Source organism: Ammodytes marinus, assembly GCF_949987685.1.
Source record: "Ammodytes marinus genome assembly, chromosome: 20".
In the NCBI taxonomy this organism is placed as follows: Eukaryota; Metazoa; Chordata; class Actinopteri; order Uranoscopiformes; family Ammodytidae; genus Ammodytes; species Ammodytes marinus.
This window is the reverse complement of record NC_137224.1, coordinates 651,459-666,458: the sequence shown is the minus strand read 5'-3', so window position 1 is coordinate 666,458 and position 15,000 is coordinate 651,459. Positions and strand designations below refer to the sequence as shown.

General features: G+C 41.7%; 1 protein-coding gene across 1 annotated transcript in view; it reads left to right on the top strand.

Moving 5' to 3' along the window:
* Nucleotides 1–15,000, top strand: part of cep131 (centrosomal protein 131) — a 49,940-nt gene that overhangs the window by 23,754 nt on the left and 11,186 nt on the right. Inside the window, exons 17-23 of the mRNA XM_080049572.1 lie at nt 447–584; nt 1,527–1,652; nt 3,129–3,245; nt 4,265–4,294; nt 5,391–5,493; nt 8,261–8,462; nt 12,082–12,189. Coding sequence (XP_079905698.1) covers nt 447–584; nt 1,527–1,652; nt 3,129–3,245; nt 4,265–4,294; nt 5,391–5,493; nt 8,261–8,462; nt 12,082–12,189 — 824 coding nt within the window. The remainder of the gene's footprint in view (nt 1–446; nt 585–1,526; nt 1,653–3,128; nt 3,246–4,264; nt 4,295–5,390; nt 5,494–8,260; nt 8,463–12,081; nt 12,190–15,000) is intronic.

The window sequence follows — 15,000 nt, the reverse complement described above, 5'->3', positions numbered from 1 at the left end:
CCATTCCCACGTTACCATTCACACACACATTCATACACCGATAGCAGGCTAACTATCGGGAGCAGTTCAGGGTTCAGTGTCTTTCTAGATAGTTGGATAGATACTTTATTGATCCTGAAGGAAATACAGACAGTAGGCCACATAATAAATCCAGAAGTCGTTTGTGAATGCACTTAATTACGTATTATGGGCGACTGTGGCTCAGTTGGTAGAGCGGGTCGGCTGATGATCAAAGGGTTGGAGGTTCGATCCCCGCCCTGCCACCTGTGTCATGGTTGACACTTCACCCACCTTGCCTTGTGTGAATGTCGATAGTTAGCCTAATATGTGTGTGTGAATGGTAACGTGGGAAAGGAAAACAGGTCTCCCTTGTAAAAGAGTCTTCGGTCTCAATGGGATTTACCTGTAGAAATAAAATCTGACTGTCCCTGTGTGCTCTCCCCCAGGCTGTGTTATCGGAGGAGGAGCAGCTGGGAGTAGAACATGCTTCAGCCACAGCAGCTGAAGTCTCTGGATCCATGATGAGAACCAGACTTGAGCTGGAGGAGAAGAAACGCACTGTCAACATGCTGCAGGCCGCACTGGTGAGGGGGATATACACACACACAGAAACACACACACACACACACACACACACACACACACACACACACACACACACACACACACACACACACAGAAACACACACACACATTACAGTAGATTTTTTTTTAACCTAAGGTTTTTTTTTTTCAATACAACATACAATACACTAACAACAACAACAACAACAACAACAACAAAACAGGGAAAAAAAGAGAAAAAAAGCTGAGACAAGGAGAAATCAAAGCACATTCTAGAATATTTCAATGTGACTTGTCAGCGAGTGTCTTGGTCCTGCTTGGATCTCATCTTTGAACAGTTCACACATTGATATCAAAACCCACGGTAGTGTGTGCTGATTTGACTGATCTGGGCTATGTCCAAAGTCGGAAAAAATCATCATCGCATTGTCTAAACAAGGCTTTAGCAACTGTAGCTGAATACAGGTTGCGTTCCGAATCGCATACTTTCTACTATATAGTATGGTAAAAAGAAGATTTAGGATGTCCCGATTCTTGTGGTCAGATTTAGGATGGTTAGAAGTACCCGGATGTCCTACTTCATGCGGCCAAGATTGTTAGTGTTGAAAAGTGCATCCTATTTGGGCGATTCTGACCCACAATCCAGTGCGCACGTGAAGTGACGTCACATCGACGAAGCCTCCATATGAGAACAAACGGGGATGCGACGGATATAAAATCAAGAGGCAAGATCAAGGCGCAATGTTATGATGAAATAAGAGAGTAAAGTATGTCCCAATAGTATGCCTACTGCATCCTAACTAGATTATTTCGGATGTAGTATGTAGAATAGAAAAAAGAAAGAGTATGCGATTCGGAACGCAACCATAATCGTATTGTCTGAACAAGGCTTTAGCAACTGTAGCTGAAGACATTTGGATCTACGGGATGTTAATGTGTTTCTCCTGTGTGCTAACCTCCAGGCCCAGCAGAGGGAGCTGACAGTCAGACACGTGAAGGAAACGGAGAAAGAACTGAACAGGACCTTCCAGCAGCAGAAGGAACAATATGAAGCAACCATCCAGAGACACCTCACGTTCATAGATCAGGTAAAAACCACAACACCACCTCACTGCAAACCTTTAACCACATGTTGTTTACATACTCATGAAATCTTTCCAGCGAGGTGGTCTTTTTCCCATGCATATCAGACATTTTTCAACTTATGTTAAGAGTGGTCAGTAATAGACAACGCACACTCATTGTTAATTATTGAGCCATTTATTTAAAAAAGTATTCAATAATTTTCAAAAATAAGGAAATTAAAGGGGCACTGTGTAATATGACATCATCAAGAAAGTTCTAGAATGCAACGCTCCCTGGGTAACCCCAACCCTTTTGAATAATAACAGAAGCTACAGTGGCCTTCAAGGACAAGAACAATTCTAAATTCTAAACAATGCATCTGATGACATTCCAACCAACATGGATTCCTCCATAAGACTTGCCTGCTCAATGTACACAATGTAATATTAATATGTGTAATTCTGCGCTCAGGAGGATAATTCAGATTATTGGCAGAGGTGACTTTACACCAATGAGGACATGTTTATGAATGAGGATATTGATTTTAGCTAATAAATTACTTAAAATGTTACACAGTGCCCCTTTAATAGAAACTAATTTGGAATATATGGTTGAAAATGTATTTGCTCTTCCACTCTCTCCTTATCAAAGGGCTGCACCACACCCATACACCACGTCACTCACACACGACTGTATCAATTAACAAAAACAAACAATATCACATAGTTGACCATTTTAAAACGTTGCTTAAGACAACACAAGTTCAGCTTTTGGGTATAACTTCTGTCTATTATATGTTGCTAATTGTATCTGTTGTGTTTTTTTATAATTTTTTTTTTTAGACGTATTTTTTACTATCTTTTTCTATGCACATTGTAAAGCACTTTGTGACCCTGTCTGTGAAAAGCACTATATACATACATCTTGCTTACTTACTTACTTACTTACTTACTTACTTACTTACTTACTTACTTACTTACTTACTTTTTTATTTATTTAAGTCTTTATTGAACATGGTTAAAAAAAAATAATACAAACAAAAATAAAACGATTGAGCAGTAAAAAAGGAAAGAAATAAATTAACAACAAACAAATGGGATCCTCAGGGTCCTAAGCAACAAATACATAACTCAAATAACATAGTTCATGTTCAAAAGGGATAGGAAGAAGTTAAGAAAAACTTTTCTGGTCCTACCCCCTCTTATTTTTTATAATTGTTTAAAAAAAAGTAAATGTTCAGTTTGAATCAGTCAGTGTCTATGATGTTTGGCTCGTGGGTTAAACGAATCAAAACTTTTCGACAAAACAATAACAAAATAAAATAATGGAACAGATGGATGAAAACCATCAAATTGAAAACAGCAAAACAGAAATTCACTGCTCCAGGTCATAACAATTCAATGTTTACTTACTTACTTACTTAAATGCATACATACCATCATAAACAAATCTAAGAAAAATGTCGAAATGTCTTCGATATCTCTTGTGTCTCTGTCCAGCTGATCAACGATAAGAAGTCGCTGAGTGAGCGCTGTGAAGACGTGGTGGGACAGCTGAGGCTGGTGGACCAGAAATACACCAAGAAGATCACACAGATGCAGGAGCAGCATGAGATGGTGAGACAGACAGACAGACAGACAGACAGACAGACAGACAGACAGACAGACAGACAGACAGACACACACACACACACACACACACACACAGACAGACAGACACACAGACAGACAGACAGACAGGAGTATAATCAAATGATTCAGTGATGATTTAAAGCCTTTGTAAACCTGCTCTAAACTAGTAAAAAAACAAGATCAAAGTGTTAACCTTTATTCCTACAGGTAAATCCCATTGAGACCGAAGACTCTTTTACAAGGGAGACCTGTTTTCCTTTCCCACGTTACCATTCACACACACATCCATACACCGATAGCAGACTTACTATCGACATTCACACGAGGCAAGGTGGGTGAAGTGTCTTGCCCAAGGACACAACAACCATGATACTAGTGGCAGGGCGGGGATCGAACCTCCAACCCTTCGATCATCGGCCGACCCGCTCAACCACCTGAGCCACAGTGTCTCAATAAACGTTTCCAAAAATCGTATTGAATATAAACGTTCATAAATAGTATAAAACTAAGTTAACTAAAACACAGCTATCTTTACTGTATACTCCGGATTACAATAGTTAGAGGGATGGAGAAGGAGAGAGAAAGAGAAGAAGAGGGAGAGAGAAGAAGATGGAGAAAGGGGGAGAGAGAGAGAGGGAGGGAGAGAATGAGAGAGAGACAGAGAGAGATAGAAGAAGAGGGAGAAAGGGGGAGAGAGAGACAGAGAGAGGGAGAAGGAGAGAGAGTGGGAAAGAGAGAAAGAAAGAGAGAGAGAGGGAGGGTTTAGAGGGGCTTTAAGAATTGGCATGTGCACTTCCAAGTTTTTCGGCGCAAATAACTTCTGCTTCTGCTTTGCATCGTGTGTGACCGTTCTGCGTAACTGGCTTTCTTGCTGTGCTGCTTTTGTTTAACTGTCTTTTCTCTGTTCTCTCTCTCTTTCTCTCTTTCTCACTCTCTCTCTCTCTCTCTCTCTGTCTTTCACTGTCTTTCTCTGTCCTTTTGTCTGTCTTTTCCTTTGCTTTTAGGTGTGGCAAATTCTGGGTCCCTTGTGTGAGGTAACTTTTGTTTTTTTCCCTCTAACCCCAGTCATCCTTGGCATGATTCCATCTCTCTCTCTCTCTCCCTCTCTCTCTCTCTCTCTCTCTCTCTCACTCTACCATTTCTCTCTTTCATTTCATTTGTCTGTTTCTCACAACTTCTGTCTGCATTTGAGCCTCCAAAGCATTTTTCATGTATCATTATATTTAGATATAAAGCTAAGTTGTAGCTTGCCTCTTCCTCCTATTATTTGTATGTTTTTTTTAATGCACTGCCTGATATTCTAACATTTGAACCTCTGGACTGAGCTAGACTTATTGTCATATTTACAGAAAAACAGGCAATTGCACTGACTGTACAATGCCATTCTTACTCTGTTTGTTCTCTTACACACTTGAAATAACAAAACGTACATATAGGATACAACAAAAACTAAGGTTGCGTTCCGAATCGCATACTTTCTACTATATAGTACGTAGAAAAAAGATTTAGGATGTCCCGATTCTTGTGGCCAGATTTAGGATGGTTAGAAGTACCCGGATGTCCTACTTCATGCGGCCAAGATTGTTAGTGTTGAAAACTGCATCCTATTTGGGGCGATTCTGACCCACAATCCATTGCACACGTGAAGTGACGTCACATCGACGAAGCCTCCATATGAAAACAAACAAGGGATGCGACGGATATAAAAGCAAGAGGCAAGATCAAGGCGCAATATTATGATGAAATAAGAGAGTAAAAGTATGTCCCAATAGTATGCCTACTGCATCCTAACTAGATTATTTTTATCGTCGAATGTCGTATGTAGAACAGAAAAAAGAAAGAGTATGCGATTCGGAACGCAACCTAAACGTAATACAATATACAGTATATTCATGTATTGGAAAGAAAATATTATGCAATAGAAACTGTGTGAAATTTTCTAGTAAAAAAAATCTAAAGCATGTCCAATTTCCAGTACCGAGTAAAGTGCAAGATATTCTATACATGGCAGTATAAAATCAAATCAATAGCAGAGTTTGCAAAATACACAAACACATACCCTTCATCTATTGTATCAATGCTGCCACCAAACCCACCATTATAACATTCGCTCCTTCCTTCCCCCACCAGGAAATCAAGAAGCTGAAAGAGTTGATGAGCGCCACGGAGAAGATACGGAGAGAGAAATGGATTGAGGAGAAAACCAAGAGGATCAAAGAGATCACAGTGAAAGGTCTGTAACTTCTTAACCTTTTATTTCTACAGGTAAATCCCATTGAGACCGGAGACTCTTTTTCAAGGGAGACCTGTTTTCCTTTTCCCACGTTACCATTCACACACACATTCATACACCGATAGCAGCAGGCTAACTATCGACATTCACACGAGGCAAGGTGGGTGAAGTGTCTTGCCCAAGGACACAACAACTATGACACAGGTGGCAGGGCGGGGGATCGAACCTCCAACCCTTTGATCATCGGCCGACCCGCTCTACCACCTGAGCAACAGTCGCCCCGTAACATAGTCTATTTACAGAGCCTGGGCTAGAATATAGAATAGAATATACGTATATACTTTATTTGTAATTGTACAGTAGAACCATACAATGAAATGTGCTTATGCAGCCTCTAAAAACAACGCTCACACAAACACTCACACAATAAATAGTTTAAAATACCTTAAAAAAAATACAGTATAAAATGTTAGTTCCTTTTTAAAGTGCAACTGTGCAGGAGGGGGAATCTGATATATAGGGTGAGAGAGAAGGAGAGGGAGAAAGGGAGAGACAGACAGAGAGAGGGAGAAGGAGAGAGAGAGAAAGAGAGATGGAGAATGAGAGAGTGAGAAAGAGAAAGAAAGAAAGAAAGAAAGAAAGAAAGAAAGAAAGAAAGAAAGAAAGAAAGAAAGAAAGAAAGAAAGAAAGAAAGAAAGAGAGAGAGAGAGAGAAGAAGAGGGAGAAAGAGAGAAGGAGAGAGAGAGAGAGAAAGAGAGAGGGAGGGAGAGAAGGAGAGAGAGAGAGAAGAAGAGGGAGAAAGGGGGAGAGAGAGACAGAGCGAGGGAGAAGGAGAGAGTGGGAAAGAGAGAGAGGGAGGGAGAGAAGGAGAGAGAGAGACAGAGAGAGAGAAGAAGAGGGAGAAAGGGGGAGAGAGAGACAGAGAGAGGGAGAAGGAGAGAGAGTGGGAAAGAGAGAGAGGGAGGGAGAGAAGGAGAGAGAGACAGAGAGAGAGAAGAAGAGGGAGAAAGGGGGAGAGAGAGACAGAGAGAGGGAGAAGGAGAGAGAGTGGGAAAGAGAGAAAGAAAGAGAGAGAGGGAGGGAGAGAAGGAGAGAGAGACAGAGATAGAGAAGAAGAGGGAGAAAGGGGGAGAGAGAGACAGAGAGAGGGAGAAGGAGAGAGAGTGGGAAAGAGAGAAAGAAAGAGAGAGAGGGAGGGAGAGAAGGAGAGAGACAGAGAGAGAGACAGAGATATCTCTACCCAAAAGCTTTATGAAGGTCAGAGCATGAATGAGCTCATGTGTGTTCGTGTAATTCTATCCTGTAACTTTCCCTCTCTGCTCTTATCAAGAACACAAAATCCCCCACTATGCATGTCACGCATCCTTTAGCAGAATGTCCCCCACTCATTGTTTGACTGTAATTCTTCAGGCTTAACTACGCTTATACAGTATGTGTGGCTTCATAAGGCATTATGTTAACATTTGACATTACAAGACAGTTAAAAGGTACTGCATAAGTGAATTCAAAAATGCACATTGCATTCATTGCATCTATTCTATGTATTAAAGTTACAGTCAATTAGACAATTACACCTCATCTGGGGGCGCCCTTAGCTCAGTTGGTAGGGCGTCCCCCCCCATGGGCCTCGGCCAGCAGCGGACCCGGGTTTGATTCCAGCCCGCGGTCGTTCTCTGCATGTCACTCCCCTCTCTGCCCCATTTCAACTCTGTCTCTCTACACTATCAATAAAGCATAAAAAAAAAAAATGCAAAAAAAAAAAAAAAATACACCTCTATTTGTTGGCATTTGTCTTTCCTGGTTTTAGCAGTAGCCTCATGAATAGAGATAGAGTTGTGTCTCCAGACGTCTTCCATGTTGTTTAACTGGCTCCATGAGAAGTCACAGAGAGTTGTCAGCCAGTTGGTGATGAGGTGTTAGTACAGTCACAGGCACACAGAACCCAGAATGGTTTGTGTTACTTTACTGACTGCTCAGGAATATTAAGAGACATTTAAACTGAAAATAAGTCATTTAACTCAGGAATATCAAGACATATTATTTAAATAAACAAGAATTATCAATTTTTTTTCAACATTTTGTGGTCACTAGCGTCCTAATGTGAAGCGCTTTGGGGCTGAGAAAAAATAATCTAAAAAGCTCTATATAAATCAAGTCCATTTGCCATTATACTAACCTGTCTGGTGTGTGTTTCTCTCAGGCCTGGAGCCGCAGATCCAGAAACTGATGCTGATATCCTAAATTATTTAAATAAATAGATAGATAGATAGATAGATAGATAGATAGATAGATAGATAGATAGATAGATAGATAGATAGATAGATAGATAGATAGATAGATAGATAGATAAAACACCTCAAAAATATCTTTAAAAAAAATAATGATAAATTAAAAAAAAATATTCATCCAATATTTATTTCCGGTCCTCTGTTAACATGTCCCCACATCCTGACCTGTTGTCCTGCCTCTCCCCCCCTCTGTCTGTCCACATCCTGACCTATTGTCCTGCCTCTCTCCCCCTCTGTCTGTCTGTCCACATCCTGACCTGCTGTCCTGCCTCTCCCCCCTCTGTCTGTCTGTCCACATCCTGACCTATTGTCCTGCCTGTCTCCCCCTCTGTCTGTCCATATCCTGACCTGCTGTCCTGCCTCTCTCCCCCTCTGTCTGTCCACATCCTGACCTATTGTCCTGCGTCTCTCCCCCTCCCTCTGTCTGTCCACATCCTGACCTATTGTCCTGCCTCTCTCCCCCTCCCTCTGTCTGTCAGGCCTGGAGCCGGAGATCCAGAAGTTGATCAGTAAACACAAGACGGAGATGAAGAAGCTTCGGACTCTGCATGAAGCTGAGCTGATGCAGAGTGACGACCGCGCCGCACAGCGCTACGTACGGCAGACTGAAGAGATGAGAGAACAGCTGGAGAGAGACAAGGAGGAGGGCTGCCAGAGGGAGAGGGACCTGGCTAAACACAGGTACAACTGCATTACTCATACCATGTACTACTAGGGACCTGGCTAAACACAGGTAGGATACAGTACTATAACATGTACTATAGCCAAACACAGGTAGGCATGGCACATATACATTACTCATACAAGATTCAATACGGTTTCTTTGTCATACACTGTACAGCAGTCATTGGCAATTCAATTCTTAAGTGGCAGGCTCCTCTGAACAATGCAATATAGAAGAAGACAAATCACAAGTAATACACAACATAAACACAACAGTAGTGCAAGGACACAGTGCAGATACAAGTGTAGAAATAAGGTGCAGCATATAGATGTTAAGATTGACAGTGTGATGAACTCAGAGAACAGCTGGAGAGAGACAAGGAGGGGGGCTGCCAGAGGGAGAGGGACCTGGCTAAACACAGGTAGGCTACAGTACTATAACATGTACTATAGCTAAGCACAGGTAGGCTTCATTACTATAACATGTACTATAGCTAAGCACAGGTAGGCTTCATTACTATAACAATACATACAATATACAGTACTAGTGATACTAGGGAGATAGCCAAACACAGGTTGGCTACAGTACTATAACATGTACTACTATGGAGAAAGCTAAGCACAGGTAGGCATGGCACTATCTACCTGTCCTTTATCTGTTGGGCTAACCACAGGTAATGCTTTAGTACTACACCATGTACTAACTATACTGCTAGGGAGATAGCTAAACACATTTTTTTATTTATTTATTTAACCTTTATTTTTCCAGATAAAACATTAAGAACAGTTTCTTATTTACAATATTGATCTGGTCCAAGAGGCCCCACTAGGAGTAAAGGTATAAATAACAAATACACAAACATGACTCACTTAGACAAATATAAAACGGATGTACAAATGCACAGCCTATGTACATTAACAAAATAGAAAACACTAAAGTACTAAAAACTAGTCGGGACGGGCGTAGAGGTCTGGACAGGGTGTAATAAATAAGAAACAACACAAAAATTAAACGAATGTATGCGTGTGTGCGTGCGAGCATGTGTATGCGAGCGGATGCATGTGAACAAAAAAATAAAAAATTAAGATGTGTCAATGATATATTGTGTGTGAAGGGTGTATGCAAGTGAGAAACAGTGGAATCAACAGGAGCAGGGTGGGTCTACTAAAACAATGTTAAGTTTCTGCTTGAAGGCAGACTGTGAAGTAAACGCTGTAAGTTTGAGGGTGTCTTGAATGTTGTTCCAGTCAAAAGCTGCTGCAAAATGAAAGGAGTTTCGGCCGAAGGTAGTCCTGGTGAGTGGGTTAGTGAGTTTGATAAGCTCAGATGATCTTGTGCGGTAAGTGCTTCTGGAGAGATGGAGAAGGGAGGAAAGGTAAGACGGGGTCTTGCCCAGGAGTGTCTTATAAATAAACTGGAGCCAATGTCGGAGTCGGCGGGTTTGGAGGGAGGGCCAGTCCACCAGTTTGAAAAGTTCACAGTGGTGTGTATGAAAGGGAGCATTGGTGGCAAAGCGGATAGCTGAATGGTGAAGAACGTCCAGTTTGTGTAGCGCTGTTTTTGAAGCCATTTTATAGATTGTATCACCATAGTCAAGGATGGGCAGGATGGTCATTTTTACAAGTGTAAGTTTAGCAGAGCGTGTGAAGGATGCTTTGTTCCGGAAGAGAAAGGCCAATCTGGCTTTCACTTTAGTCTGAATATTGTTGATATGGACGGAGAATGAAAGGGAAGAGTCCAGCCAAAGCCCTAGGTATTTGTAGGACTTGACAAACTCCAGTTCGGAGTTGTCAGCGCAAAGGATCTTGGGTGGGCTGGAAGTGTTGTTTTTCCGATCGAAAAGTATACATTTGGTCTTTTTAGAGTTGAGCCGTAGATGGAGTTTGTGGAAAGAGTGCTCAATAGAAGTGAGACTGTCCTGAAGAGTGGAGGCTGCGGAGCAGAGAGAAGGGCCAGATGCATACAGGATAGTGTCATCAGCATAAAGGTGGATGCTGGAGCTGCCTGCAGCCTTGGCCACATCGTTAATATAGATGGAAAAGAGCATAGGCCCCAAGATTGAGCCCTGAGGCACCCCTTTAGTAATAACTAGTGGCTCCGACAGAATGTTCTCTGTCTTGACCTGTTGGATTCGGTTAGTCAGGTAGCTGGCAAACCAGTTGCAACAGGTGGGGGATAAACCAATGCTAGAGAGCCTACTCAAAAGGGTCATGTGATCAACTGAATCAAATGCCTTGGCTAGGTCTATAAAGCTGGCAATACAGACCTGCTTGTTGTCCAAGTCAGTAATGATGTCGTCAAGGACCTTAAGTGTGGCTGTGATGCATCCATGGCCAGAACGAAACCCAGATTGAAGATCAGACAAAATGTGATTTGTGGTAAGAAAAAAATCCAGTTGTTTGAGGACCAGCTTCTCTAGTACTTTAGCCAAGCATGGCAAGATGGAAATAGGCCGGTAGCAATTGGGGTCGGCGCTAGAGCCACCCTTAAAGAGGGGAAATATCAAAGCTGATTTCCAATCAGAAGGGAATGTGGAGAGATGAACGGACAGGTTGAATAACCTTGTGATTGGGTCAGCAATAAGATGAGCGGCGGCTTTGAGAAACTTTGGGTCCAACCCATCAAAGCCAGCAGACTTATTTGGGTCCAATCGGGAAAGTTCATCCCGAACCTCAGAAAATGAGAATGGTTTAAAGGAAAAGCTAGTGGTGATGGAGGGGGAGGGCAAAGTGAGTGGTGGGTCAGCAGAAGTGAAAGCTAGAGTGGAGTTTACAAAGTATTGATTAAAGAGAGAAACCATGCGACACTTGTCGGTAATGACAACCTTATCAAAAACCATGGATGCAGGTAAGCTTGGAGAAGAGAGTTTGTTTTCCATGGACTTAACTGTGGTCCAAAACTTCCTCGCATCAGTACCACACGTTGTCAGCTTCTCCTTAAAGTAAGAGATTTTGGCTGACCTGATGGCCTGGGTGGATTTGTTCCTGCATTGCCTGAAGGCAAGCCAATCAGCTGGAGACTTAGAGGTTCGAGCTTTTCGCCAAAGATAATTTTTTCGACGAACAAGTTCTGCCAAGTCATGAGAAAACCAAGGGCTAAGGCGATTCTTAATCCGGTATCTTTTCAGTGGGGCGTGTTTATTAATAATAAGGCTGAAGGTGTTCTTAAAGTAAGACCAAGCGTCCTCAATAGTGGTGAATAAGACATGGCACATGTCTAACTGTGTTTTCTCTGTTTCGCCCGGTTCAATATCAGGCAATATCATTTACTGTAATCTCGGCTACATTGAAAATGAGGGTTTGCCTTCAATTGTACCTTCGAGGTCTAAATCAAGGTTGACTGATTGATTGAAATGTTCTACTGTACTATCATTGTTTACTCTGTGAGGCAGAAAGGCAAAGTGTGTAATAATTCTACATTGTACAGTACAGTCCCATTCATTCCCGTGTGTGTGTGTGTGTGTGTGTGTGTGTGTGTGTGTGTGTGTGTGTGTGTGTGTGTGTGTGTGTGTGTGTGTGTGTGTGTGTGTGTGTGTGTGTGTGTGTGTGTGTGTGTGTGTGTGTGTGTGTGTGTGTGTGTGTGTGTGTGTGTGTGTGTGTGTGTGTGTGTGTGTGTGTGTGTGTGTGTGTGTGTCAGGTTTGAGAAGCAGTTGCAGGAGGAGGAGCTGTCAGTGCAGCAGCAGAGGAGACGTCTCTATAAGGAAGTGGCCGATGAGAAGGAACGACTCGCTCAACTGGCTGCAAGGTGAACGCAGGGGGACAAGGGTCTATGAGGCTGTGTGTGTGTGTGTGTGTGTGTGTGTGTGTGTGTGTGTGTGTGTGTGTGTGTGTGTGTGTGTGAGAGAAAGAGCTGACACTTAAAGCCATGACTCAAGGCTCTGGTTTTGTGTGGAGATGTGTAATTGTGTCTGTTGCTGCCTGGTCATTGTTGTGTGAAAATGGAGACCCCTCGAATGTGCTCCTCCTCCTCACAGCACTTTAAAGGACAGATTTGGTGAATACAGGAGGACAAGGGTCAAAGGTCACAGGACTGTTAGTTAAGGGGTGGGGGGGGGGGGGGGGCATATATGGGTAATTTGAAGTTTTCATTTCAAGTTGATGCTACTTCTAAATGGAAGGTGTCAAGTAACCAGACCAAATTTTATTTTTGTGGCAAGATTAAGATCTTAAAAAACAGGCCATTGCTTAAATAAGACATTGGTTGCGTTCCGAATCGCATACTCTTTCTTTTTTCTATTCTACATACTACATCCGACGATAAAAATAAAATCTAGTTAGGATGCAGTAGGCATACTATTGGGACATACTTTTCTCTCTTATTTCATCATAACATTGCGCCTTGATCTTGCCTCTTGCTTTTATATCCGTCGCATCCCCGTTTGTTTTCATATGGAGGCTTCGTCGATGTTATGTCACTTCACGTGCGCACTGGATTGTGGGTCAGAATCGCCCAAATAGGATGCACTTTTCAACACTAACAATCTTGGCCGCATGAAGTAGGACATCCGGGTACTTCTAACCATCCTAAATCTGGCCACAAGAATCGGGACATCCTAAATCTTTTTTCTACATACTATATAGTAGAAAGTATGCGATTCGGAACGCAACCATTGTTTCTTAGCAATTTTTGCCTGTTTAAATAAAGGTTGATGATGATGATGATGATGATGATGATCTTCAAAAATGTATGATTTCGACTGTGTCCATTTTGGAAGATGGGCAAAAAGAATTTGTCTGGTCTTCTTGACACTCGAACCAAAATTGTTCTCTACTGTGTAAACCCTTGACTGCAATTTACAAGTGAAAACTAAACGTTTGCATCAATTTGAAATGACTGAGTGTCCAGGCACCACACGTGGGTTGCGTTCCGAATCGCATACTTTCTACTATATAGTATGTAGAAAAAAGATTTAGGATGTCCCGATTCTTGTGGCCAGATTTAGGATGGTTAGAAGTACCCGGATGTCCTACTTCATGCGGCCAAGATTGTTAGTGTTGAAAACTGCATCCTAATTGGGCGATTCTGACCCACAATCCAGTGCGCACGTGAAGTGACGTCACATCGACGAAGCCTCCATATGAAAACAAACGGGGATGCGACGGATATAAAAGCAAGAGGCAAGATCAAGGCGCAATGTTATGATGAAATAAGAGAGTAAAGTATGTCCCAAAAGTATGCCTACTGCATCCTAACTAGATTCTTTTTATCGTCGGATGTAGTATGTAGAATAGAAAAAAGAAAGAGTATGCGATTCGGAACGCAACCTATGTCTCCATGTTATATACAGTCTGCTATGCTCCGGTTTATGTCCGACATAAACAGACATAAACTTGCGGCATTTATCTAACTAGAAAAATACTGTGTAGCAAAATGTTCCAGTAGTTGGTCATCACTATAGAGTCCAGACTGAGACGCTGAATCAGAGGAAAATCTGTCACTCCTTAATTCCTTCAGGGAATATAAAACACACATGTAGTTCTTCTGTATGTTTTTCCTAAAGAAATGCTGTTTCAGCTGCGTCGCTGTGGAAAGAATGACGTTTAGCAGACCTAAGCTCTATTAAATGCTATTAACAGTCACCAGCCCGAGACGCTGTGAATTCTAATGAAAGGGATATGGAGTTGTGAATGTTCTGTATGCGTTTGGATACACCCTGTTTATTGGAACAGTGTTACATCCATGGTTAAACTCATATTGTAGCAGCCTTTTACATTTAGTTTTTATTTATGTATCTATCCCACAGATAGCAGACATACATATAGACACTATGCATAACCACACGCACAAAAAGGAAAATAAATACATGCTCATGTTGCCTGCTTCCATTCCCTTAAAGGTGCAGTGTGTAATATGACATCATCAAGAAAGTTCTACAAAGTTCTAGAATGCAACGCTCCCTGGGTAACCCCAACCCTTTCGAATAATAACAGAAGCTACAGTGGCCTTCAAGGACAAGAACAATTCTAAATTTTAAACAATGCACCTGATGACATTCCAACTATGACACTTTCAAGATGGCGGCTCTAGGCCTTGGTCCAAAATATGCAGAAATATGGACATTTATGAGACCCTTTCTAAGGGAAAAAATAATAATTCAAAACATTTTTTCCAGCTATTATGCACTAAATTAAATGTACTTATGGATATTATAATTACTTTCTACAAAATCAGCTAGGAAATAAAACCCAAAATTCTACACACTGCAGGTTTAACAGAAGTCAGGAAAAGCTGCTAGACGCTAGATATTGCCTAATTTCCTAGTAGAACCTCTGCCTACTTCATGTCTACATTTCTCCATCCTTATATGGCATATGACTTCCCTGATCCAATGTGTGTCAGTGGAATAGGGTCTTTCCATTTAAACAGTATTATTTTCCTGGCCAGCAGATTGCAGAAGGCCAACAAATTGATTTCCCATCTACTAACAGCGGTCTCACCAAACAATGCAATAAGTGCTGTCAGAGCTGAACAGTTTGCAGATCTGGATCCATCAAATCATCCTGCATGAATCAACTTTTTTTTTTAAATATGTTGTTTTTATATGGATTAATGTGG